The following is a 23938-nucleotide window of genomic DNA, read 5'->3' on the forward strand; positions in this document are numbered from 1 at the left end:
TCTGCCCCTTGGTGAAACTTCCTCCGAGCTTACCTGTTTGGGGAAGCGGAGCCAGTCGTCCAGGTCCAGGCTGAGGTGACAGTCTCCAGGTCTCTTCTCTGCCGAGGAGCTCAGTCCATTCTCCTGCCCCGCCCCGGGCGCTCCCGATCCAGCCCCACCCAGCATCTGACGCACAGTCTCGTGGTTCAGGTCAACATGGAAGTCGGCCGACACCTTCCTCCCCTCACGCACATCCAGCAGGGCCAAAGTCACAAAGAAGGGCTCAATCTGATGGAAATACGTTACACGTGAGGAGCATCGTCAGGCCCAACTTAACCCAGGGCTTTATCAAGGTTTTCCAGCAGAGAGCTTTGACATGCTTGCTATGTTGTTCTACACTATGTCGGCAGGTTGATTAGGATTCAAACCTTCTCTTATTCCTACTCTCGTACGCGTTTAGCGTCAGTATTGAACCAAGCAAATCATTCAAAAGATGAACACTATTCACTTTCCAGTGACCACTGCACTCAATAGCTGATGTAGGATCAGCCACTGCGGCACAGTAAACAACAGAGTGATACGTGTAGTGACCATTGAGCACCATCAGTTATGTAATGCATGTTAATAAATGGCTGTTTCTGAACCCTAACCACACCCAATGAGACGTGTATGTGTGGTTTTAAAGGTACATGACGTTGCATGCACAAAGTATACACGCAGTGGGTCAATTTCCGCAACAACTAAGTGCGTGTGAAGTGCGAGCCTAAACTTTTCCGCTGTTTTGGTCCCGTAGCGACCATTTTGTTGCAGCGTGAAGCACAGATACCCTGTGTGACTGTGGGATAGCAAAGTCTGGCATCGAGCTCATCTCAATACTCAACGCAACCCCTACGGCGTTGTTCGTTGCAACGTCATCATGGTAAGTCAACCTTTAAGCTTTGGAGAACTGTGTGTGTGTGTGCGAGCGAGTGTGTTTGTACTTGTTGTTTTAAGGGGGTCTTACGTTGGTGACCGGACCAGTCTCGGTCTCATTGATGCAGCCCTGCAGCGTCAGGTTGAGGGATCGACAGGCGATCATCAGTCTCCTCCCCAGCTTCTCCTCGAATGGACGGACTGGGTGGCCTTCCCCCCTAGGGTGTTCGCCCCGCGGACTCCTCAACACCTGGCACACAACCAGACAGCATCAGAGGAGGGGCACACAATTGGACTATCAGTGGGCAGCGGGGGGGAAGTTGAATGTAGGGAAGCAGACACAGAGGCCCTCCTGGGACAGAGATGCCCATCCCTTACCTAACAGTACTTAATTAACAGGTGAACTGTGCAGTAGCACCAACTGTTCTGCACAAGATGTGTTACCCCTGTAAGTCTCCTGTAGGGGTTATATCAGTGTATTAACCCCTACAGGGGACTTACAGGGGTATCAGTGTATTAACCCCTACAGGGGACTTACAGGGGTATCAGTATATTAACCACTACAGGGGACTTACACGGGTATCAGGGTGTATTAACCCCTACAGGGGACTTACAGGGGTATCAGGGTGTATTAACCCCTACAGGGGACTTACAGGGGTATCAGGGTGTATTAACCCCTACAGGGGACTTACAGGGGTATCAGGGTGTATTAACCCCTACAGGGGACTTACACGGGTATCAGGGTGTATTAACCCCTACAGGGGACTTACAGGGGTATCAGTGTATTAACCCCTACAGGGGACTTACAGGGGTATCAGGGTGTATTAACCCCTACAGGGGACTTACAGGGGTATCAGGGTGTATTAACCCCTACAGGGGACTTACAGGGGTATCAGGGTGTATTAACCCCTACAGGGGACTTACAGGGGTATCAGTGTATTAACCCCTACAGGGGACTTACAGGGGTATCAGTGTATTAACCCCTACAAGGGACTTACAGGGGTATCAGTGTATTAACCCTTACAGGGGACTTACAGGGGTATCAGTGTATTAACCCCTACAGGGGACTTACAGGGGTATCAGTGTATTAACCCCTACAGGGGACTTACAGGGGTATCAGTATATTAACCCCTACAGGGGACTTACAGGGGTATCAGTGTATTGAACGTCTACAGGGGAATTACAGGGGTATCAGTGTATTAACCCCTATAGGGGAATTACAGGGGTATCAGGGTGTGTTAACCCCTACAGGGGACTTACAGGGGTATCAGGGTGTGTTAACCCCTACAGGGGAATTACAGGGGTATCAGTGTATTGAAGGTCTTCAGGGGAATTACAGGGTTATCAGTGTATTAACCCCTACAGAGGACTTACAGGGGTATCAGTGTATTAACCCCTACAGGGGACTTACAGGGGTATCAGTGTATTGACCGTCTACAGGGGAATTACAGGGGTATCAGTGTATTAACCCCTATAGGGGAATTACAGGGGTATCAGGGTGTGTTAACCCCTACAGGGGACTTACAGGGGTATCAGGGTGTGTTAACCCCTACAGGGGACTTACAGGGGTATCAGTGTGTGTTAACCCCTACAGGGGACTTACAGGGGTATCAGGGTGTGTTAACCCCTACAGGGGACTTACAGGGGTATCAGGGTGTGTTAACCCCTACAGGGGACTTACAGGGGTATCAGGGTGTGTTACCCCTGTAAGTCCCCTGTAGGGGTTAATACACTGATACCCCTGTAAGTCCCCTGTAGAGGTTAATACACTGATACCCCTGTAAGTCCTCTGTAGGGCTAATACACTGATACCGCTGTAAGTCCCCTGTAGAGGTTAATACACTGATACCCCTGTAAGTCCCCTGTAGGGGTTAACACAACCTGATACCCCTGTAAGTCCCCTGTAGGGGTTAACACACCCTGATACCCATGTAAGTCCCCTGTAGGGGTTAACACACCCTGATACCCCTGTAATTCCCCTATAGGGGTTAATACACTGATACCCCTGTAATTCCCCTGTAGACGGTCAATACACTGATACCCCTGTAAGTCCCCTGTAGGGGTTAATACACTGATCAGTGTATTGAAGGTCTACAGGGGAATTACAGGGGTATCAGGTTGTGTTAACCCCTACAGGGGACTTACAGGGGTATCAGTGTATTAACCTCTACAGGGGACTTACAGGGGTATCAGTGTATTAACCCCTACAAGGGACTTACAGGGGTATCAGTGTATTAACCCTTACAGGGGACTTACAGGGGTATCAGGGTGTGTTAACCCATTCAGGGGAATTACAGGGGTATCAGTGTATTGAAGGTCTACAGAGGACTTACAGGGGTATCAGTGTATTAACCCCTACAGAGGACTTACAGGGGTATCAGTGTATTGAACGTCTACAGGGGACTTACAGGGGTATCAGTGTATTGGACGTCTACAGGGGAATTACGGGGGTGTCAGTGTATTAACCCCTACAGGGGACTTACAGGGGTATCAGTGTATTAACCCCTACAGGGGACTTACAGGGGTATCAGTGTATTAAACCCTACAGGGGACTTACAGGGGAATCAGTGTATTAACCCCTACAGGGGACTTACAGGGGTATCAGTGTATTAACCCCTACGGGGGACTTAGAGGGGTATCAGTGTATTGAACGTCTACAGGGGACTTACAGGGGTATCAGTGTATTAACCCCTACAGAGGACTTACAGGGGTATCAGTGTATTGAACGTCTACAGGGGACTTACAGGGGTATCAGTGTATTGGACGTCTACAGGGGAATTACGGGGGTATCAGTGTATTAACCCCTACAGGGGACTTACAGGGGTATCAGTGTATTAACCCCTACAGGGGACTTACAGGGGTATCAGTGTATTAACCCCTACAGGGGACTTACAGGGGTATCAGTGTATTAACCCCTACAGGGGTCTTACAGGGGTATCAGTGTATTGAACGTCTACAGGGGAATTACGTGGGTATCAGTGTATTGAACGTCTACAGGGGAATTACAGGGGTATCAGTGTATTAACCACTACAGGGGACTTACAGGGGTATCAGGGTGTGTTGCATGGGAGTCAGTGTATTAACCCCTAAAGAGTACCTACCGGGGTGTCAGGGTCCAGGGAGAACAGGTTGAGCCTCTCTTCTCTTCTGGCTGATCGGACCAACTCCTCAGTTTCAGAGATATACTAAGAGAGAGAAAGAGAGAAGATATTCCCACAAATAAAATACAGAATATGTATTAAATGAGCATAATACAAGTAAAAGCACTGATCATTTTTTTATGGGTAATTGTAGAGCAAATTACATCTCCAACCACCCACCTTAGCCAGCTCGGGGTTGATGCCGCTCTCTGTCGTCTCTTCATTCTCAGGTAAACACACGTCGCTTAGAGACAGATCACACACGTCTGTTGAGGAAAGAGACAGACAGTTACAGTCAATATCTCCGGGGAAATTCACGTCTACCATTCCTGTTTTTAGTATTGGCTCATATCCTCTGGTCTTCAATGACGGCTATAGTATGAGAGGGAGACGGCAAGGCTGGTTGTCATGGAAGCAATCATACCTGAGTGTGTTCTGAGTGGGGGAGAGGTGGGGAGGAGAGGGGGAGTAGGGAAGCTCTCTCTCTCTCACTGGCCTTTTCCTGGCCTCTAATGGAGCTTACTGTATGTCTTTATCCTTTCACTACCATCCCTCCATTCAGCCAGTGTAGGTCAACCTTTTATGTGGTACTGTAAAAGAGGCCCCACACAAAGAGAGGGATGGAAATAGACAGCTGTATTCTATCACAGAGAACATGAGATAGGGGTGGGAGAGAAAGGGAGGGAGAGAGGGAGGGGGGAATAGAGAAAGAGAGAGAGAGAGAAAGACAGAGAGAAAGAAAGAAAGAAAGAGAAAGTGAGAGGGTGTGAGAGAGGGGGGAGTGAAAGAGAGAATGAGAGAGAGAAAGAGAGAGAGAGCAGAACTAGTGCAGAGGCCTGAATGTGTATTAGTGCTCTGGGGTCTACTGATCTGGTCTGCTGATGCTGCTCCTCTCCTCTCATTGCATGGTTAACCAGAACAAATACGACCTGCGAAGATCGATCGGGATGGCGAAAGACAAGTATAGGGACAAAGTGGAAGAGCAACTCAGCGGGTCGGATACAAGGCATATGTGGCAGGGGTTTCAAACGACCACGGATTACAAAAACAAAGCCAGTCACGTCACGGATACCAACGCCACCCTACTGGATGAGATACCTTTATCTCACACTTCATGAGGAGAGCTCCTGAGGACAACGAGGGCTACGTGCTTACGGTCTCCAAGAAGGACGTGTGTAAGTCATTCAAACATGTTAACCCTCACAAGGCTGGAGGCAGATGGCATCCCTAGCCGCGCCCTCAGAGAATGTGCAGACCAGCTAGCTGTTGTGTTTTCGGACATTTTCAATCTCTCTCTAGCTCAGGCCGATATCCCCACCTGATTCAAGATGTCAACTATCATCCCTGTGCCCAAGAAAGGGAAAGTAACGAAACTTCTAGAGGCTAGAAAAAGACTACATCACCTCCTCCTTTCCCGACACACTCCACCTTCTCCACAATTCGCCTACCGCCCCAAAAAGATCCACGGACAACGCAATCGCCATTGCACTGCCCTCACCCATCTGGACAAGAGGAATGTGAGGATGCTGTTGATCAACTACAACTCGGCCTTCAATACCATAGTGCCCTCTAAGCTCACCACAAAGCTCACAGCCCTGGGACTGAACTCCTCCCTATGCTAAATGGATTGGAACCGGTTCAGGGGAACAGAACCGAAAACCGGAAAAGAACAATCTTTTTTCAAGGAACAGAATTGTTATTTTAAAAGCACGGAAACCAGTTAATAACTTTCTTTTACGTTCCAGGTATTTTTTTCCTAGTCCTCCAAAAAAACTAAAGCGCATATGCAAAACCCTCACTCTGAAAATCTGTGTGTGTGTGCGTGTTTAGGTTACCCCCCAAAGCAAAGGCTACTGTACTGATGTTGGAAGCGTGAGAGGATAGAGAGGTGTTTATTAGCTAGACAAGAATGGATTAACTTTTTCAATGCTAGTTAAGGATACTATTGGCCTAGTTATCCAAATCAAATCAAATTGTATTTGTCATGTGCCAAATACAACAGGTGTAGTCCTTACAGTTAAATGCTTACTTACAAGCCGTTAATAACCAACAATGCCCCGTTTCAGTTATCATGTTTATCGTTGGAAGTATTAACTACAAAAAGGTCAAATGGGATTTTAATTCTGGTGCCGCTCTACACACACACAAGCTTGTTAGCTTGATAGCTCAAGGTTGTTAGCTAGCACAAGGTTGTTAGCTAGCTCAAGATTGTTAGCTAGCTCAAGATTGTTAGCTAGCTCAAGGTTGTTAGCTAGCAAGCTCAAATTACATTCGAAGTTCCTTCATAGAAGCCACTCCTCCTAGCTATAATTCTGTGGACCTAATTCAGGTAATGAATGTCATAACAAGATGCCTAGGGCTTGAAGCCTGCTCCTCAACCGTCTCTCGCTCTCTCCCCAACCGTAAAATTTCAGTTACATCTTGCGCCATAGGCTACACTTGTCTGTCCGTCACCACGTGTAAACGACTAGCTTGCCTGCTCTATCCGTACTGATTGGCGAAGTAATTTCATGAGCTAAATGTAAAAAAAAACAGTAGATTTCACAATAAAAGGAACAGAAAGAAACAATATAAACCGTTACTTTTTTGGGGTTGAAACCGTTTCAGAACTTTATTTTTCTGGTCGGAACAGTGGAAAGGAACAGAAAAAAAGTGTGATTCTGTTCAGAACGAAACGATTTGAAAATAATTTTGGTTCAAACCCATACCTCGTCCACACTGATCTTCAACACAGGGGACAAACAAGGCTGCGTACTCAGTCCCCTCCTGTATAACCACGAATGCGTAGCCTCACACAGTTCCAACGCCGCCATCATCGTTGATGACACGAATGTAGTAACCCAGATAACCAACAATGGCGAGGGGGCCTACAAGGAGGTGGTAGGCACTCTGACGGTGTGGTGCCAGGTGAACAAACTCTTCCTCAACGTCAGCAAAACAAAGGAGCTGATTGTGGACTTCAGGAGGAACCAGGCTGGCCAACAGCTTCTACCCCCAGACCATCAGGCTGCTGAATAGCCACCACTACTCCTACTCCTGGATAATAACTCACTAAGCATGAGTTATTCATTTCTGGATCAGCCCTGGGAGCTTCACCAGCCAGTGCAGTTGATGAAACTGTACACCACACCACCTCCAGGTGATATTATATGGCAGTTGATGGCTAATGTTAGCACAGCAACACAGAACCATGATGACTATGGCTCTTGCATCATTCGTAGTCTTTTTCACAACCGCAATTCTCCACGGTCCAGGGCGGTGTGTGAAATTTGTTTGGTTATATTCCACACTGAGGCTTTTTTACTACGTTTAATCTCTAAAAACCAAGGTGGAGTGTTTTGCCTTGTGTCCAGTCTAATTTCCTGGTGGAACACTAACAATAAGGATCAAGTCATCGCACATTAAGTCTCCCATTAGCCATGGCAGAATATCCTACAACCATTATGAATACCAGACTCCGATTACAGCAAATGTGCTCTGCCACTTCGTTAAGTATGATGTTATTTCATTGTTATGGTTCTGTAATCAACCCTAGGGTTCTGGTAGCCTGGTCCCAGGTCTGTTTGTGCTGTCTTGCCAACTCCTATGGTTGTTGTCATGCCGAATACATAAGATGTTGGCTAGACAGCACAAACAGATCTGGAACCAGGCTAGGGTTCTGGTGGGCACATTTGAATCGCTATTCTAAGCTCCTCTACTCTTTCCTCTCCCGCTCTGGGGCTATGAGGCTTAGGTGTCAGGATCTAAGTTAAGACTCAGCATTTGCTGCTCCCATAAGTTATTTATAAGGAAACTCAGTGATACTACATTAAAAATTCCTTTTGGGAGAACATCTTCATTAAGATGTTGTTATTTTCAAGTCTTGCTTTTGGGCCACATTCGCATGCGTGTGTCTCTTCTGATCATCAGGTTCGTGTTCAGTAGGCACACAAAAGAAAAAAACGATTCAAAATGCAGTGAGGTACTATCTGGGCTTGTCCAACAAGACACTGTGTCCTAATGTACAGGAACCATTTCCGGAGTAGGTGTATGTTGAAGTTGCCTCTAGACACTGATCTTGGGTGAGTTTAGCCTTTTCCCCACTAATGGTTAGGATTGGGGGAGGGGAAGCTGATCCTGAATCTGTACAAAAGGTCCAGAGTGCTCACCCTGCCGTGTGTCGGTAAGGTCTACACTCTTGCGGTCCAGCTGCGTCAGCGGGGCGGGCCCGTCGTGGGGGCTGATCTGGAGGATCCGGGTCAAGGTACTGATCCACTCCTCCATGTCCTGCTCGCTCTCCGCCGCCAGTACGAAGTACGTCACCTCGTTCATCTTCAGCTCAAAGGCGTGCTTCCTCAGACGGTTGTTCTAGAGGGGGTGTTTTCGTTAGTGTTAGTTTGCACAGAACTCTGAGACGAGTCAGTAAATGTGTGAATTTTGTGCATTTGAGTAGTGCAGTAGTGAACTGTTTGCGTCTGTGAAATCTCCTATCGTATCGTACCATATCGTATCTTGGCAAAGGAGAAATGCTCACTAACAGGGATGTAAACAAATTTATGCACAGAATTTGAGAGAAATAAGCTTTTTGTGCTGCGATTTTTTATTTCAGCTCATGAAACCAACTCTTTATATGTTGTGTTTATATTTTTGCTCAGTGTATTTCCTCTCAAGAGTCTTAGCCAGGGAAAGTTTCAACACATCCGAGCTCCTCAATCGGATAGTCTATAGGGAACTGGTTTTGATGTGTGCCAGTGGCATTTTACTGCTGTACATCAGCAAGTGTGTTTATCTACAGTGCCTTGCGAAAGTATTCGGCCCCCTTGAACTTTACGACCTTTTGCCACATTTCAGGCTTCAAACATAAAGATATAAAACTGTATTTGTTTGTGAAGAATCAACAACAAGTGGGACACAATCATGAAGTGGAACGACATTTATTGGATATTTCAAACTTTTTTAACAAATCAAAAACTGAAAAATTGGGTGTGCAAAATTATTCAGCCCCTTTACTTTCAGTGCAGCAAACTCACTCAGGATCTGAGGATCTCTGAATGATCCAATGTTGACCTAAATGACTAATGATGATAAATACAATCCACCTGTGTGTAATCAAGTCTCCGTATAAATGCACCTGCACTGTGATAGTCTCAGAGGTCCGTTAAAAGCGCAGAAAGCATCATGAAGAACAAGGAACACACCAGGCAGGTCCGAGATACTGTTGTGAAGAAGTTTAAAGCCGGATTTGGATACAAAAAGATTTCCCAAGCTTTAAACATCCCAAGGAGCACTGTGCAAGCGATAATATTGAAATGGAAGGAGTATCAGACCACTGCAAATCTACCAAGACCTGGCCGTCCCTCTAAACTTTCAGCTCATACAAGGAGAAGACTGATCAGAGATGCAGCCAAGAGGCCCATGTTCACTCTGGATGAACAGCAGAGATCTACAGCTGAGGTGGGAGACTCTGTCCATAGGACAACAATCAGTCGTATATTGCACAAATCTGGCCTTTATGGAAGAGTGGCAAGAAGAAAGCCATTTCTTAAAGATATCCATAAAAAGTGTTGTTTAAAGTTTGCCACAAGCCACCTGGGAGACATACCAAACATGTGGAAGAAGGTGCTCTGGTCAGATGAAACCAAAATTGAACTTTTTGGCAACAATGCAAAACGTTATGTTTGGCGTAAAAGCAACACAGCTCATCACCCTGACCACACCATCCCCACTGTAAAACATGGTGGTGGCAGCATCATGGTTTGGGCCTGCTTTTCTTCAGCAGGGACAGGGAAGATGGTTAAAATTGATGGGAAGATGGATGGAGCCAAATACAGGACCATTCTGGAAGAAAACCTGATGGAGTCTGCAAAAGACCTGAGACTGGGATGGAGATTTGTCTTCCAACAAGACAATGATCCAAAACATAAAGCAAAATCTACAATGGAATGGTTCAAAAATATCCAGGTGTTAGAATGGCCAAGTCAAAGTCCAGACCTGAATCCAATCGAGAATCTGTGGAAAGAACTGAAAACTGCTGTTCACAAATGCTCTCCATCCAACCTCACTGAGCTCGAGCTGTTTTGCAAGGAGGAATGGGAAAAAACTTCAGTCTCTCGATGTGCAAAACTGATAGAGACATACCCCAAGCGACTTACAGCTGTAATCGCAGCAAAAGGTGGCGCTACAAAGTATTAACTTAAGGGGGCTGAATAATTTTGCACGCCCAATTTTTCCGTTTTTGATTCGTTAAAAAAGTTTGAAATATCCAATAAATGTCGTTCCACTTCATGATTGTGTCCCACTTGTTGTTGATTCTTCACAAAAAAATACAGTTTTATATCTTTATGTTTGAAGCCTGAAATGTGGCAAAAGGTCGCAAAGTTCAAGGGGGCCGAATACTTTCGCAAGGCACTGTATATGTGTGGTGTGTGTATGTGTGTGTGAGAGTGTGCGTGTGTATTTGTGCATGCGCACGTGTGTGTGTGTGTGTGTATGCCCGAAAGCACGTGTGTCTATGCGCAGGCATGCTTGAGTGTAAAACAAATTTCACAGTACATTGGTACTCCATCATCCTTTACTCACCTGAACCACACCGGTACACGAGTCCAGGAAGATGCAGCCCTTGGGCTCTTTGGAGATCTTCTCATCTTTGTAAAAGTTCATGATGTAGGAGTTATCAGTCAGCTGCGTCAGCTGGAAGTACCTCCTCTTGAACGACTACAGGGACATCAAAATAAAAATACAACTCCATCAAAATTAAAATGCAGGCAATAAAGACATAATCACCCTAACCCAGACAATAACACCCTCCTTTCATCACTGAACGTGTCACTACACTACGTGATGGCACCCTATTCCCTATAAATTGCACTACTTTTGACCAGGGCCCTATGGATAGGGCTCTGTATAAAGGTAAGTACTAGTGCACTATATAGGGGGAAAAGTAGTGCAAAAGCAGTGCACTTACATAGGGAAAAGGATGTAATTTGGGACGCGGCCCTGACTATGTGACCTGTGTGACAGCAAATTGGTAGCGGCCTGGGCCAGTGGTGCTCTACATTAACACAAGGTCTCCTTAGAAGAGACATGCCATGACTTAAAGAGAGCCAGGACCCCACAGGGCCGGTTTGACTAAGAGTCTGCATTGTTAGAAGACAGGATGGGAGGGAAAGGCTGTGAGGGAGACCAGAAAAAGAGTGAGATGTTAGAGAGAAGACAGAGAGTCAAGAAATGTGTGTGTGCGAGAGAGAGAAGTAAGGAATGTAGTAGGAAACAGTACTACGACGCAAGGTAAAAAAATATTGTGGAGAGAGGGTAAGAAACGTAAAAAAGATAGGAATACAGACATCAGAAAGAGAGTGAGTGAGAGAGAGAGAGGTAGAGAGAGGAAAACAGGAATTAAAGATAGGGACAGACCCAAAGAATTTGAAAACAAATCCAATTTAAAAAATACCACAGTGTGCCATCACAGCAGCAAGTTGTGTGACCTGTTGCTACAAGAAAAGGGCAACCAGTGAAGAACAAACAACCACTGTAAATACATATTTATGTTTATTCATTTTCCCTTTTGCACTTTAACTTTTTGCACACCGTTATAACACTGTACATAGCCATAATATGACAGTTGAAATGTCTCTATTCCTCTGAAACATTTGTTAGTGTAATGTTTACTGTTCATTTTTTATTGTTTATTTCACATTTGTTCATTATCTATTTCTCTTGCTTTGGCAACATATGTTTCCTTTGCCAATAAAGCCCTTGGAATTGGAGAGAGAGAGAAAGAGCAGGGGATTGTGGGGGAGTCTGTGGCACACTTCCTCACCCGAACAGTGATGCTGTTGTTGACAGTGCTATTGAAGTTCCCTTTATAGAGCCACCCCGATCGGAACACACCAATCCCTCCTCCTCCGCCTCCCCCTCCTTTAGAAGAGGACAAAGACGTTGTGTCCTGCAAAAACCAAAACGGACATCTTTAATCAGGCTCGATGGGTACGTCCCAAATGGCAACCTATTCCCTCTAAAATGCACTACATTTAGGGAATATAACTTTACAGGGCTATGGTCAGAAGTAGTGCACTACAAAGGAAATAGAGTGCCATTTGGAACCTACCCATGTCTCAATAACCAAGGTCTAAATATGTCTGCCATTGAGATACAATATGATACTTTGTTCTGTTTCATTCTATGATGCCTAATTTGTCATGAACATACACCTGCTGTAACAGAGCCGAGACCTGGAGGAGCCTTAGAGGATATCGTTTTTGGAGAGTCATTGATTCTTTCTCAGATGAACTCAATTGAATTAAGCTTGTACTCAATGGCCCCTCGACCAAAAACAACAGAGTAGAAATATGTGAGCAGACGTGCATTATGACAGTTTAACAGTAGGGCTAATCAATGGCCTCTGACTAGTCATCATACTCATTCTATGTCCCAAAGGGCACCGTATTCCCTATACAGTGCACTACTATTGACCAGAGCCATATGGGCCCTGGTCAAAAGCAGTGCACTTTAAAGGGAATGGAATCCATGAAACAGGCCTGACCTCATCCTTGTCCACGTCCTCATGGTCAATCTCAAAGGAGTGGGAGGGCAACTTCTCCGCCTTGTACAGCTTCCTGTGAGGGAGAGAGAGATTTGATATGTTTCTTTATGTTTGCTTTGGCAATGTATGTGATTAACACTTTCTGTTATGTCTTGTGGGCTTCATAACCACATCTTTATAACAATTCAATAATGATGAAACGGGAGACGGGGAACAGTTCCAGTGATATAAAGTAAGTAAAGTAAAAACACAAGTCATTTTTTGGGTGTCTCTTCTTTATTTTACTATTTATATTTGACTACTTTTACTCCACTACATTCCTAAAGAAAGGATGTACTTTTTACTCCCATACATATTCCTTGACACCCAAAAGTACTAGCTACATTTCGATTGCTCAGGCAGGACAGCAATATCATTCAATTCACGCACCTATCAATATAACACGTTGACATCCCCACTGCCTCTGATCTGGCGGATTCACGAAACACAAATACTCTTTGTAAATTCTGTCTGAGTGTTGAAGTGTGCCCCTGGCTGTCCGCAGACGCAAGATAAGGAATTTGATGTATTTACTTTTACTCAAGTACATTTTCCACCACAGTACTTAAGTACATTTAAAACCAAATACTTCTATTCAAGTAGTATTTTACTCAGTGACTTTCACTTTTAATTAAGTCATTTTCTATTGAAGTATCTTTACTTTTACTAAAGTATGACAATTAAGTACTTTTTCCACCGCTGATCAGTTCAACCATTTATCTGAACGTGCTCATCTACAGCATTCAACACCCATGGTGCTTTGCGCATACAACTAAGGTAAGTACGGCAGTACGGAAGGTACAACCTTTATAAACAACATCTCCTTCCCTCTTACACGAATTGTCCCCATTATGAACAGTCCTCTGCAATCTGGACCCACTCCAATTTGTATACCGCCCCAACAGATCCACAGATGATGCAGTCTATAATGCACTCCACACTGCCCTTTCACACCTGGACAAAAATAACACCTATGTGAGAATGCTATTCATTGACTACAGCTCAGCGTTCAACACCATAGTGCTAAGGACCCTGGGACTAAACACCTCCCTCTGCAACTGGATCCTGGACTTCCTGACAGGCCGCCCCCAGATGGTAAGGGTAGGTAACAACACATCCGCCACACTGATTCTCAACACAGGGGGCCATCAAGGGTGAGTGCTCAGCCCCCTCCTGTACTCCCTGTTCACTCATGACTGCACGGCCAGGCACGACTCCAATACCATCATTAAATTTGCCGATGACACAACAGTGGTAGGCCTGATCACCGACAACAACGAGACAGCCTATAGGGAGGAGGTCAGAGACCTGGCCGTGTGGTGCCAGGACAACAACCTCTCCCTCAACGTGATCAAGACAAAGGAGATGATTGTGGACTACAGGAAAAAGAGGACCGAGCACGCCCCCATTCTCAACAACGGGGCTGCAATGGAGCAGGTTGAGAGCATCGAGTTCCTTGGTGTCCACATCGCCAACAAACTAACATGGTCCAAGCACAACATGACAGTAGTGATGCGGGCACTACAAAACCTAATCCTCCTCAGGAGACTGAAAAGATTTGTCATGGGTCCTCAGATCCTCAAAAGGTTCTACAGCTGTACCATTGAGAGCATCACTGCCCGGTAGGGCAACTGCTCAGCCTCCGACCGCAAGGCACTACAGAGGGTAGTGCAAATGGCCCAGTACATCACTGGGGCCAAGCTTCCTGTCATCCAGGTCCTCTATACCAGGCGGTGTCAGAGAAAGGCCCAAAAAATTGTCAAAGACTCCAGCCACTTTACCCCCCAAAATATATGGGGGATTGGAAATGATGCAGACAATTACATTGATGGAAGCAACAATCTTTCCGCAATATTAAGCTGATCCACCCCTTTAAAAAACAAACAACAAAAAACACAGTGTGACCCTGATTTAGCCCACTGCAGGAAAAGGTTCATATCCTGATTCCACCATCATTCTTAAGGACTGGTACAATGGATGTCGTCCATTCACTCACGCTCTAGTACTTTTTTCCCCAACAATTCCAGACATTTTTCTTTTCTCAATAGGCTCCTAATTGTCACTCACTTCAATATTGTCCTCAACCACAGAACTATTTTCCTCAGTCGCGTAATCTTCATTCACTTCACTCAGTGACGTTCCATCCTTAGTTTTTAATTCCAAAGTTCGACTTCATAGTTTAATAAATGTCCTTTCCTTTACTCACTGTATTCCTCCCTATTAATCACAATGTTTTCCGCTCCGATGTCCGTCTCAAATCCTTTTCTGCTGTCCATGACGATAGGGTTGGGCCAGATTTTCATATCGTCATTACCGTCCTTCTCTCATCCCGGGATTTACGGTATTACCGGCTTAATACACAAGGGGACCCCCAAAAAATTGCCCATTGGGTGTTTACCAGGACGCTAATAAAATTAGCACAACTAATAGCAAGTTTTTTTGTGATTGTGGACTTCAGGAAACAGCAGAGGGAACACCCCCCATCCACATCGATGGAACAGTAGTGGAGAGGGTAGCAAGTTTTAAGTTCCTCGGCATACACATCACAGACAAACTGAATTGGTCCACTCACACAGACAGCATCGTGAGGAAGGCGCAGCAGCGCCTCTTCAACCTCAGGAGGCTGAAGAAATTCGGCTTGTCACCAAAAGCACTCACAAACTTCTACAGATGCACAATCGAGAGCATCCTGGCGGGCTGTATCACCGCCTGGTATGGCAACTGCACCGCCCTCAACCGTAAGGCTCTCCAGAGGGTAGTGAGGTCTGCACAACGCATCACCGGGGGCAAACTACCTGCCCTCCAGGACACCTACACCACCCGATGCTACAGGAAGGCCATAAAGATCATCAAGGACATCAACCACCCGAGCCACTGCCTGTTCACCCCGCTGCCATCCAGAAGGCGAGGTCAGTACAGGTGCATCAAAGCTGGGACCGAGAGACTGAAAAGCAGCTTCTATCTCAAGGCCATCAGACTGTTAAACAGCCACCACTAACATTGAGTGGCTACTGCCAACACACTGTCAATGACACTGACTCTACTCCAGCCACTTTAATCATGGGAATTGATGGGAAATGATGTAAATATATCACTAGCCACTTTAAACAATGCTACCTTATATAATGTTACTTACCCTACATTGTTCATCTCATATGCATACGTTGATACTGTACTCTATATCATCGACTGCATCCTTATGTAATACATGTATCACTAGCCACTTTAACTATGCCACTTGGTTTACATACTTATCTCATATGTATATACTGTACTCGATATCATCTACTGTATCTTGCCTATGCTGCTCTGTACCATCACTCATTCATATATCCTTATGTACATATTCTTTATCCCCTTACACTGTGTATGACAGTAGTTTTTTTTGGAATTGTTAGTTAGATTACTTGCTCGTTATTACTGCATTGTCGGAACTAGAAGCACAAGCATTTCGCTACACTCGCATTAACATCTGCTAACCATGTGTATGTGACAAATAAAATTTGATTTGATTTGATTTGATTTGATTTGTTTCCATGGAGGCTAATAGCTAAATATGCTAACGTGCGCAAATAAATAAACAAATTGCCAAGACCGGAAATCCAGCTCATGAAATTATACATATATACATATACCCGGGGAAGCAGGGTAGCCTTGTGGTTAGAGTGTTGGACTAGTAACCGGAAGGTTGCAAGTTCAAATCCCCGAGCTGACAATCTGTCGTTCTGCCCCTGAACAGGCAGTTAACCCACTGTTCCTAGGCCGTCATTGAAAATAAGAATTTGTTCTTAACCTACTTGCCTAGTTAAATAAATAAAAAATAAAAATAAAATAATTAGGTAGGATCTACAGAATGTTGTTTTGGTGAGTTTGGACATTTACAAGCGAATGTGAATGAGAGACATTATGCAAATGAACAATGTTTTGATGCATGCTTGACTGAAGGAAGAACAGCGCTGGCTCTGGAGCAGCATGTGTACAGTTGTGTCTGTGTGGGCTCTAGAGTCGCTGTGGCAATGGGCCTGCCTGCTCTGCTCGGTGAAGATGAAGATGAGGGAGGAGGAGAAGGGCCAAGAATGAAGAGGAGAAAAAACGCAAGGAAATCAAGATAGCACTGGCAGCTGTACAGATAACTCATCCAAAGGGCTTTATCTTTTCAAACAAAGCAGAAAGCTAACACAATATGATGCCCTGTCACCTTATTAATTCAGCTACTTACTTAGATAACTAGCAAGTTAAACATAAGGGTTGAGTTAACGCAGAAGTCTGCGTCTTTCACACAGGACAATTAAAAACAAACACGTAACAAATCTCTTTCTGCGTTTTGTAAATGCAGATTTAAATGGCTTCTTATTGCATTTTGTGATAGGCATCAGACTAATTGGTGACTCGTTTCAAGAAACTAGGCGAATGTCGCACGTCACTACATCACAGGAGAGGCATTTGAACGTAAACATGTATTTTTGATCAAATGAGCTTTTTTGCAGAAATGCCTTCTGGAACATGTGAACGTTCATGTGCCTTAATAAGAAATGTGTATTCCATCCGCAAATACAAATAAAATTGTTAAATTACGAGCTTAGTTGGTTTAGCCACGGAAAAAGCCAAGAACCTTCCCGCTAGCCTTGATTGGCTGAGATAATGGATGGGCTGGACATGCTGGGAGATGAGCTGCTCAGCATGTGTTGATAGTCCTTTCTACCACACCATTTTTGAAAGATATAAAATTAACCATCAAGAACCACAAAAGTTTTGCTACTTTTCTCAATAAAATTGAAGCCCTGAATTTAGCAGGCGCTATAGACAGATCTGTTGGAAAAAGTGATAGGCTATTTTCTGCACACGCCATACAGTCAGTGTGAACCAGAGTGACTTGACACCATGCTGGCCAAACAAGATGTAGCTGCAAACAAAACAAAGTTAAATGGTTTCAGTCCGCCGTGAAGCGTTCGTCCATGTACACGGGTAAAAGTCTAGCTACATTTTCAGATATGATATGTTTCTAATTTTGTCAGAAAGTTGTTTTTTATTGCAAGTTCAAGCATAATGTTCACTAGATCTGAACCTAGTTAGCATTAGCTACCTGCAGATTCATACTACAGCTATGACAATGTTTGTATCTGTAGTAGTATGAGTTGGGATTATGTCGGTTCATTGTTTAGCTAGCTAGCTACATGTCTAAACAAAAGACTCCACTTCGCTAGATGATTACATGACCCATCAAGTTAGCCAGGTGTGTCTGGGGGTGATTACGGCCATCTATTGTATTTTATGTATCTAGACAATTGTGACCCATCCACTTAGCTAGTTGTGGCTGGGTGGTGGTTATAGCATTTCCTTCACATGACCCATCAATTTAGACAAGTGTGTCGGGTAAGCATCATCTAATAGTTATAAAATATTTTATCTGGACACTTTCTGTTTTTGATATTGATACTATGCAAGTAACCATTTCACTGTACCGTTTACACCTTCTGTGTCCTGTGCATGTGACAAATAAACTTAGATTTGATTTGATATAGTGTGTGTTTACCAGAGACAGTAATGTGAAGAACAACATGACCTGCACCAAAGTCAGATTAGGATATAAACCAAGGACTAGTGTATTTTTAGCTGGAGTTTTCCCTTATGTAGGCTACTGCTTTAACCACTTTTAGTCTTTAAATCTTTGGTTGTTTACTAAACTACGCACTCTGTTTAGCACATGACCTCACATGTGAATCCATAAAGAGATGAGTGGGGCTAAGGCTTAAGAGGGTGTGAACGATGCTGAACGGGTGTTGACAAAAAAGAGCTCTCCAGTCGGTGGACCAAAACATTAAAGGGCCATTTTCTCAAAAGTGGGGTTTATCAACTTTCAAAGCAGTATTACTTTCCCATTGTTCCTCAACTGCAGTGTATGATATAACAGGACAATTTTTTTAGCTCTGAGTCTCTACTTTTATCCAATGTAAAAAACACACATTTCAAATGTTGCTACATAAGATCGAATCAAGGCAGTCGGTCACATTTGTGCTTCAGTTGCACTTCTCCCCTCGAATAAGAATTCACTATCACCAGACAGTGCTCTGACTAATGTGTAGCTACTTTGTCTCTGCTAGCGATACATTGTGCCTAGACTGTACCACGGAATAGAGACAGACAGAGAGGGAAACAAGGGAGTGAGGGGAGAGAGAAAGAGAGTGGGAGAGAGAGTAGGAGAGAGAGAGAGAGTGGGAGAGAGAGAGAGAGAGAGAGAGAGAGAGAGAGAAGAGATGAGACAGAGACAGAGAACAAGAAAGAGACAGACAGGGAGAGTAATAAAGAAAGAGAGAATAAGGCCTGACTGACTGCAGACTGTCTTCTACCATCATTTGTCTATTTGGAGGAGAGAAAGGGGAGGGAGAAGGAAGGATGGGAGAGAGGAGGAGCTCCACATCCTCCCTGTCCAAACTCCCTGTCCAAAGTTCTCGCTCGCTCTGTCTGTCTGCCCCTAGGGCGATATAGGCCTAAAAATCATATCTTGATTTTTTTCAAACTTATGGGCGATTCACGATATATATATCTCAATTTTTTATAATCACTGATCTGGCTTTCAAGTCTGTCTATGAAAATGCCCATACAAATTTAACTACAACCATGCATAGTGCACAAATTCACAAATAATGACTAACTTCTTGTAGCAAGGCATTAAGCTACAGAAAATGAACACAGGTCAACAATCTCTCATGTGCTGTGTTATTAGCCTACTAATCTTTATATTTCAAGTTTAGCCAACTTGGATTCTATTTGCTAGCTAACAAAGCATGTTAGCCTGTTCACATGTTAAAATCAAGTGGCCTACCTTATTTCTCAGAACGAGAACGAGTTGCCAATTCCTTATATACTTGTGTTTTTATGCGTATTGCAGATTTACAAAAACACAGACTAGACAACTAGTATAATAGTCTTTGGCTAAAATGCTGCTAGTGGTACCCTTATGCCGCCGTGACAAACTGAGCATTTATTTTTTCCAGAATCAATGTTCATTGATAAGTTTTAGTAGTGTCTGCTCTGCGTGCAATTTGAGTAGTTGAGACATAAAACGGGTATTGTTAGAAAAACCTCTCCTCTATTACAGTCTATTACAATGTGTTTTGGTTCCATTCTGTTGGACCAAACCTCAAATGCAAATAGCGAGTTGAAACCACTTTTCAGAGAGGAAGATGTGATCTCTGAATTTTGTTGGCGTGAGAGGCGGAGGGGTTGCTTGGTGTGTGTGAACCATAGAGGGAGAGGCGATGTAAGAGTGAATCTGTCCAAAATAAGCCCAATGCGTTTTTATGGGTTTATTTTGGACCTAAGCTTGTTGCCTGCCTTCCCGCCTTTGGGACAACAACTCCCATTGTTAGGGTGGAGATGTGCATCTCTTCATTATGTATAGATCTCTGGTGTAAACGGGGAGGTGCACACAGCACAGAGGAGCGAAAGAGACAAGACCAAAAATACAACACGAGAACAAGCGGACATAAACGCACATAAAAACGGACAATTACAAAACCTTGATTCTTGTAATACAGGCATTAATTCATTTGATATATCCCCCTCCCCCCATCACCTGAATTAAGTGTCCCGCCTGTTCTAGTCTACTTCCCACCCTCCCCTCCTCTACTCACCTCATTCTGCCTTCCCCACTTCTCTCTCCCTCTCCCCTTCCCTCCGCTCCCCTCTCTCTCCCCCTCATCTCCCCCACAGACAGTCAGAGTGACATATGATCAGGAGGTGACCTCGTTTGACTCGTTCACTTTGAGGAGCTCTGTTTTATCCTACAGGTCTGCCTCTTCCATTAGGGATGTCAAGAGGGAGAGGACTACACTTAAAAGCTTCCAGGCAGAGAGAGAGAAGGTCTGCGTTCCAAATGGCCCCCTATTACCTACTACATAGTGCACTACTTTTGAACAGGGCCCATAGGGTTCTGGTCAGAAGTAGTGCACTATGAGGGAACAGGGTGCCATATGGAACACAGCCAAGGAGTATGTCCTCTCGCTATGTCCCCTATCATCATATCGTAGATGTACCACACTTCAGTAATGGCATTCAAGCTCAACTCTAGTGTTGATACACGTGTTGTGATAGCCACATAACAGTCCAACAGTTTATTGTAGTAGTAGGGCCTGCTTAACTACACAGGCATGGGCTAACTCGAGCCCAGATATTTTTTCTGGCAAGGTCACCACGGCTAGGCGAAGTGAACGTTTGTGCTTGCATACTCTCTTAAAATACCTTTGCTTGAAAAACTGGACAAAAGCGGCAATATTACTGTTTATCCTGTGCTGTTGAGACACCATAGCAACAAGTAAACTTCTCAAAATAGTCCGAATGAATCTAAGATAGGTCAAGAAATCTGTATTTAAATGTTGATGTTTTGACAGAGGAAGTCTTAGTCACGCAGATGAAACTAAGATGTTTGGTGCAGTATTTCTCGAGTGAAATGTGCATGAAAACTAGTCGTCTGTCATTGAATGACAACAAACACCTACTTTTGGCCAATCACTGAGGAAGGGGTGGAAACTTTGGCTGCCGAACTTCGACAAGCCTCAAGAGAAAAATGTGTGTGCTCGAACAGCCGGAAAAAAACCCGTCGAACGCTGCCGAATACCAAAAGGTCAAAGATGTGGTCTAATGTATGCGCAAACTCTTTCGAATGGGAAGCATACGGTAAGTTTTACTGTAGAGGTGCTGGGTGCATGGAGTCGGATAGAGGGCAGACTTGCTACAAAGCTTGTTATAGCATGGGCAGCGAGGGCTTTCTCCATTTTAAATGGGTTAAAGGGGCAATTTTCAGTTTAAACAAAAACAAAGTGGGAACCCCGCCACTGTTTTGGTAAACAGCAGATTTCCCCTTGGAGGGATCATCGTAGCAAAGATAGGAGGTGTTCTCTCTTTTCCATCTCTATGGCTGGGTGTCTGAGCTGAGCTCCGACTTGTGTGGCCGAGTCCTATCCATCTCCCCCCGAAAAGGACCAAACAAAAACTTGCCCTCGCTCCAGTGCGTTCATGAGCTGCCCTGTGTTTGTGCATGTGCTCTGAGCTGGAGACACAAAGGCTTCCCTCTTTTATCAGGATAGCAGACCAAGCACTGCAACTAGTCTCAGCTAAAATGATTCATGGCATCTCATGGCTTCTCAAAATTGTCTCCAAGAGGCTAAACATTTTTTAGAGAATCTTCAGGGACACCCCTGTGTTTGGACCTAACAGTTAGAATAGCCTTGCAACATGCCAGACTCTTCTATGTGATTTCTGGAGAGACACAGCTCGTGAAGATTACTAGCTCAGAGTGAACTGAGCTGTCAGTCTGTCAACTGGATCACAGACATATAGTATAAGGAGCCCAAACTGATCCTAGATCTGATGCTAACTGTGTGTACAGGGTATCTCACAAAGGCTAGCAGTAACTCCCATACTGATCCTAGATCTGCTACAAATTCCAGGGAAAGACAGAGAAAGTGATTCAGAGAGAGAACTCATATCATGTGGATCTAACCTCCATAGGAGCCCGTCCACTCAGTCTCTTGACATCTATTGATGTTAAACTACACAGTATCAAAAGTAGAATTTGGCTCAGTTTTAGAGTTGATGTACAGAATATGATGTTGAACTTAAAACTATTTTAAATTCAACAAACTCAAAAAGGTCATGGGAACTGAACTAGAGGACTACAACATAACCAACCCATGGGAGACCAGGAGAACATTCCAGTGGTCTGGATAGGGGTCAGAAATCAAAGAGGCTCTGCTGTGATGTTTGGTCTCCCTGGGGTTGAGTGACCGATACACACACCCTGACATCACTGCTGCTGGACAGCACAGCTTGCCACTCAACATCACAACCCACCGATGTCCATCATTTTGTTTTTTTGTTCCCATTGTTGACATCACAGAGAGCTATTTTTCGAGAGGCCCGCTATGTAACCGCAGACTACAGCAGCTGAAATGGCACACTATTTCCTATTTAGTGAACTCTGGTCAAAAGTAGTGCACTAAATAGGGAATAGGGTTCCATTGAGGATACAAGCACCTGGATCTGTTGGTCTAGCTGAGGTTCTCAGCTGCGTCTTTCCTAGTGTTTATGTGAAGTACGCCTTTGGAAAGTCTGGAATGCGTTCCTGACAAAGACTCTGTCAAAACCATTAAGCCCTGGAGTGGGCCCTGTCAAACACAATAGCTTCATAACATTTAGAAGTACATGAAGTGGCGAAGTACTGTTTTCTGACGCGGAACAATTAAAATATGTAAACACTGCTCTGCAACTAAACCCATGTAAATGTACTGAATGCATAAGTGCAATCACAGACAAGGGCTGCAAAATTCTGGTAACTTTCACAAAATGTATGGAAAACCTGGGAGTTTTGGGAAAGTTGCCGGAATGTTGTAACTCTTTCATAGACTATTCTGTACCTGGGAAGTAGCCGGTAATCTCCTGCGTACTCATCATATTTGTAATGGACCACGTGTAGTTGGGAGTTGTAGTACTTGCAGGCCTGGAACAGAGGAGGAGAAAGAGGAGGAGGAGGGGACAGAGGTTCTGTTAATGCCTGTGAATAACAGACAGTTGATTCTGTCTGTATACATGACCGTGTGTGTGTGTGTGTGTGTTTAATTTCATGCATTTATTTGACCTTTATTTTAACAGGGAGTCGCATTGAGACCATGGTCGCTTTTGCAAAGGAGCCCTGCAACTACACAACACATTACACATAGGGAATACAGCAGAAAATAAAAATACTAAGATAATTTTTTTTAAACTATAGAAAACACACACATGAAAAACAATCACATTCCTCAGCAAAAAGGTCCTCAATCAACAAAAAGAGATTTGTGTGTGTGTGTGTGTCTTGGCATGGGCAGTTGATGCTTTAAATCCCCTCTCGGTCACAACGTGGAACTTATACAGTTCTACAGTAGTCACACACACACACACCTCTCTCCATTGAAATCAGTAGATCCAAGGTACGGTAATGGTAATGTACAGGCAATGTACAGCTTTGTTTTACATGAGCAGCAGGCCTCATGCAACCCAATGTGACCCAAGCTAGGGCTGCAGAGTCTGCCTCCCTCTACGACGTTAAGGTGGTGTCCCAAATGGCACCCTATTCCCTTCATAGTGCACTACTTTTGACCAGGGTCCACAGGGGAAAGGGTGCCATTCGGGACATAAGCCTTGGTGTTTATGTAGCTGATCCAGCGGTGACAGAGTCAACACAGGAAGTGAGGTGGTAGCTCTAAGCTCGTTATTTCGTGCCTTGCAAAAACTTTTTTTTTTTTGAGGGAAAAAGACTCTGCAGCCCTAGCTTGCTTCACACAGGTCGTCTTGGAGCCCCATAAGCTGA

The 23938-nt window shown here is 44.4% G+C and overlaps 1 protein-coding gene across 9 annotated transcripts in view; it reads right to left on the bottom strand.

Moving 5' to 3' along the window:
- Positions 1–23938, bottom strand: part of dock10 (dedicator of cytokinesis 10) — a 185030-nt gene that overhangs the window by 71948 nt on the left and 89144 nt on the right. For all 9 annotated transcript variants that reach the window (XM_024444381.2, XM_024444380.2, XM_042297075.1 and 6 more), the window contains exons 4-12: positions 23007–23089; positions 12553–12625; positions 11830–11955; positions 10590–10724; positions 8180–8378; positions 4212–4297; positions 3993–4076; positions 983–1141; positions 34–267 (exon numbers count right to left, since the gene is read on the bottom strand). In XM_024444381.2, the coding sequence (XP_024300149.2) occupies positions 34–267; positions 983–1141; positions 3993–4076; positions 4212–4297; positions 8180–8378; positions 10590–10724; positions 11830–11955; positions 12553–12625; positions 23007–23089 (1179 nt within the window). The remainder of the gene's footprint in view (positions 1–33; positions 268–982; positions 1142–3992; positions 4077–4211; positions 4298–8179; positions 8379–10589; positions 10725–11829; positions 11956–12552; positions 12626–23006; positions 23090–23938) is intronic.

This window comes from Oncorhynchus tshawytscha, linkage group LG14 (genome assembly GCF_018296145.1).
Source record: "Oncorhynchus tshawytscha isolate Ot180627B linkage group LG14, Otsh_v2.0, whole genome shotgun sequence".
NCBI classification, from domain to species: domain Eukaryota; kingdom Metazoa; phylum Chordata; class Actinopteri; order Salmoniformes; family Salmonidae; genus Oncorhynchus; species Oncorhynchus tshawytscha.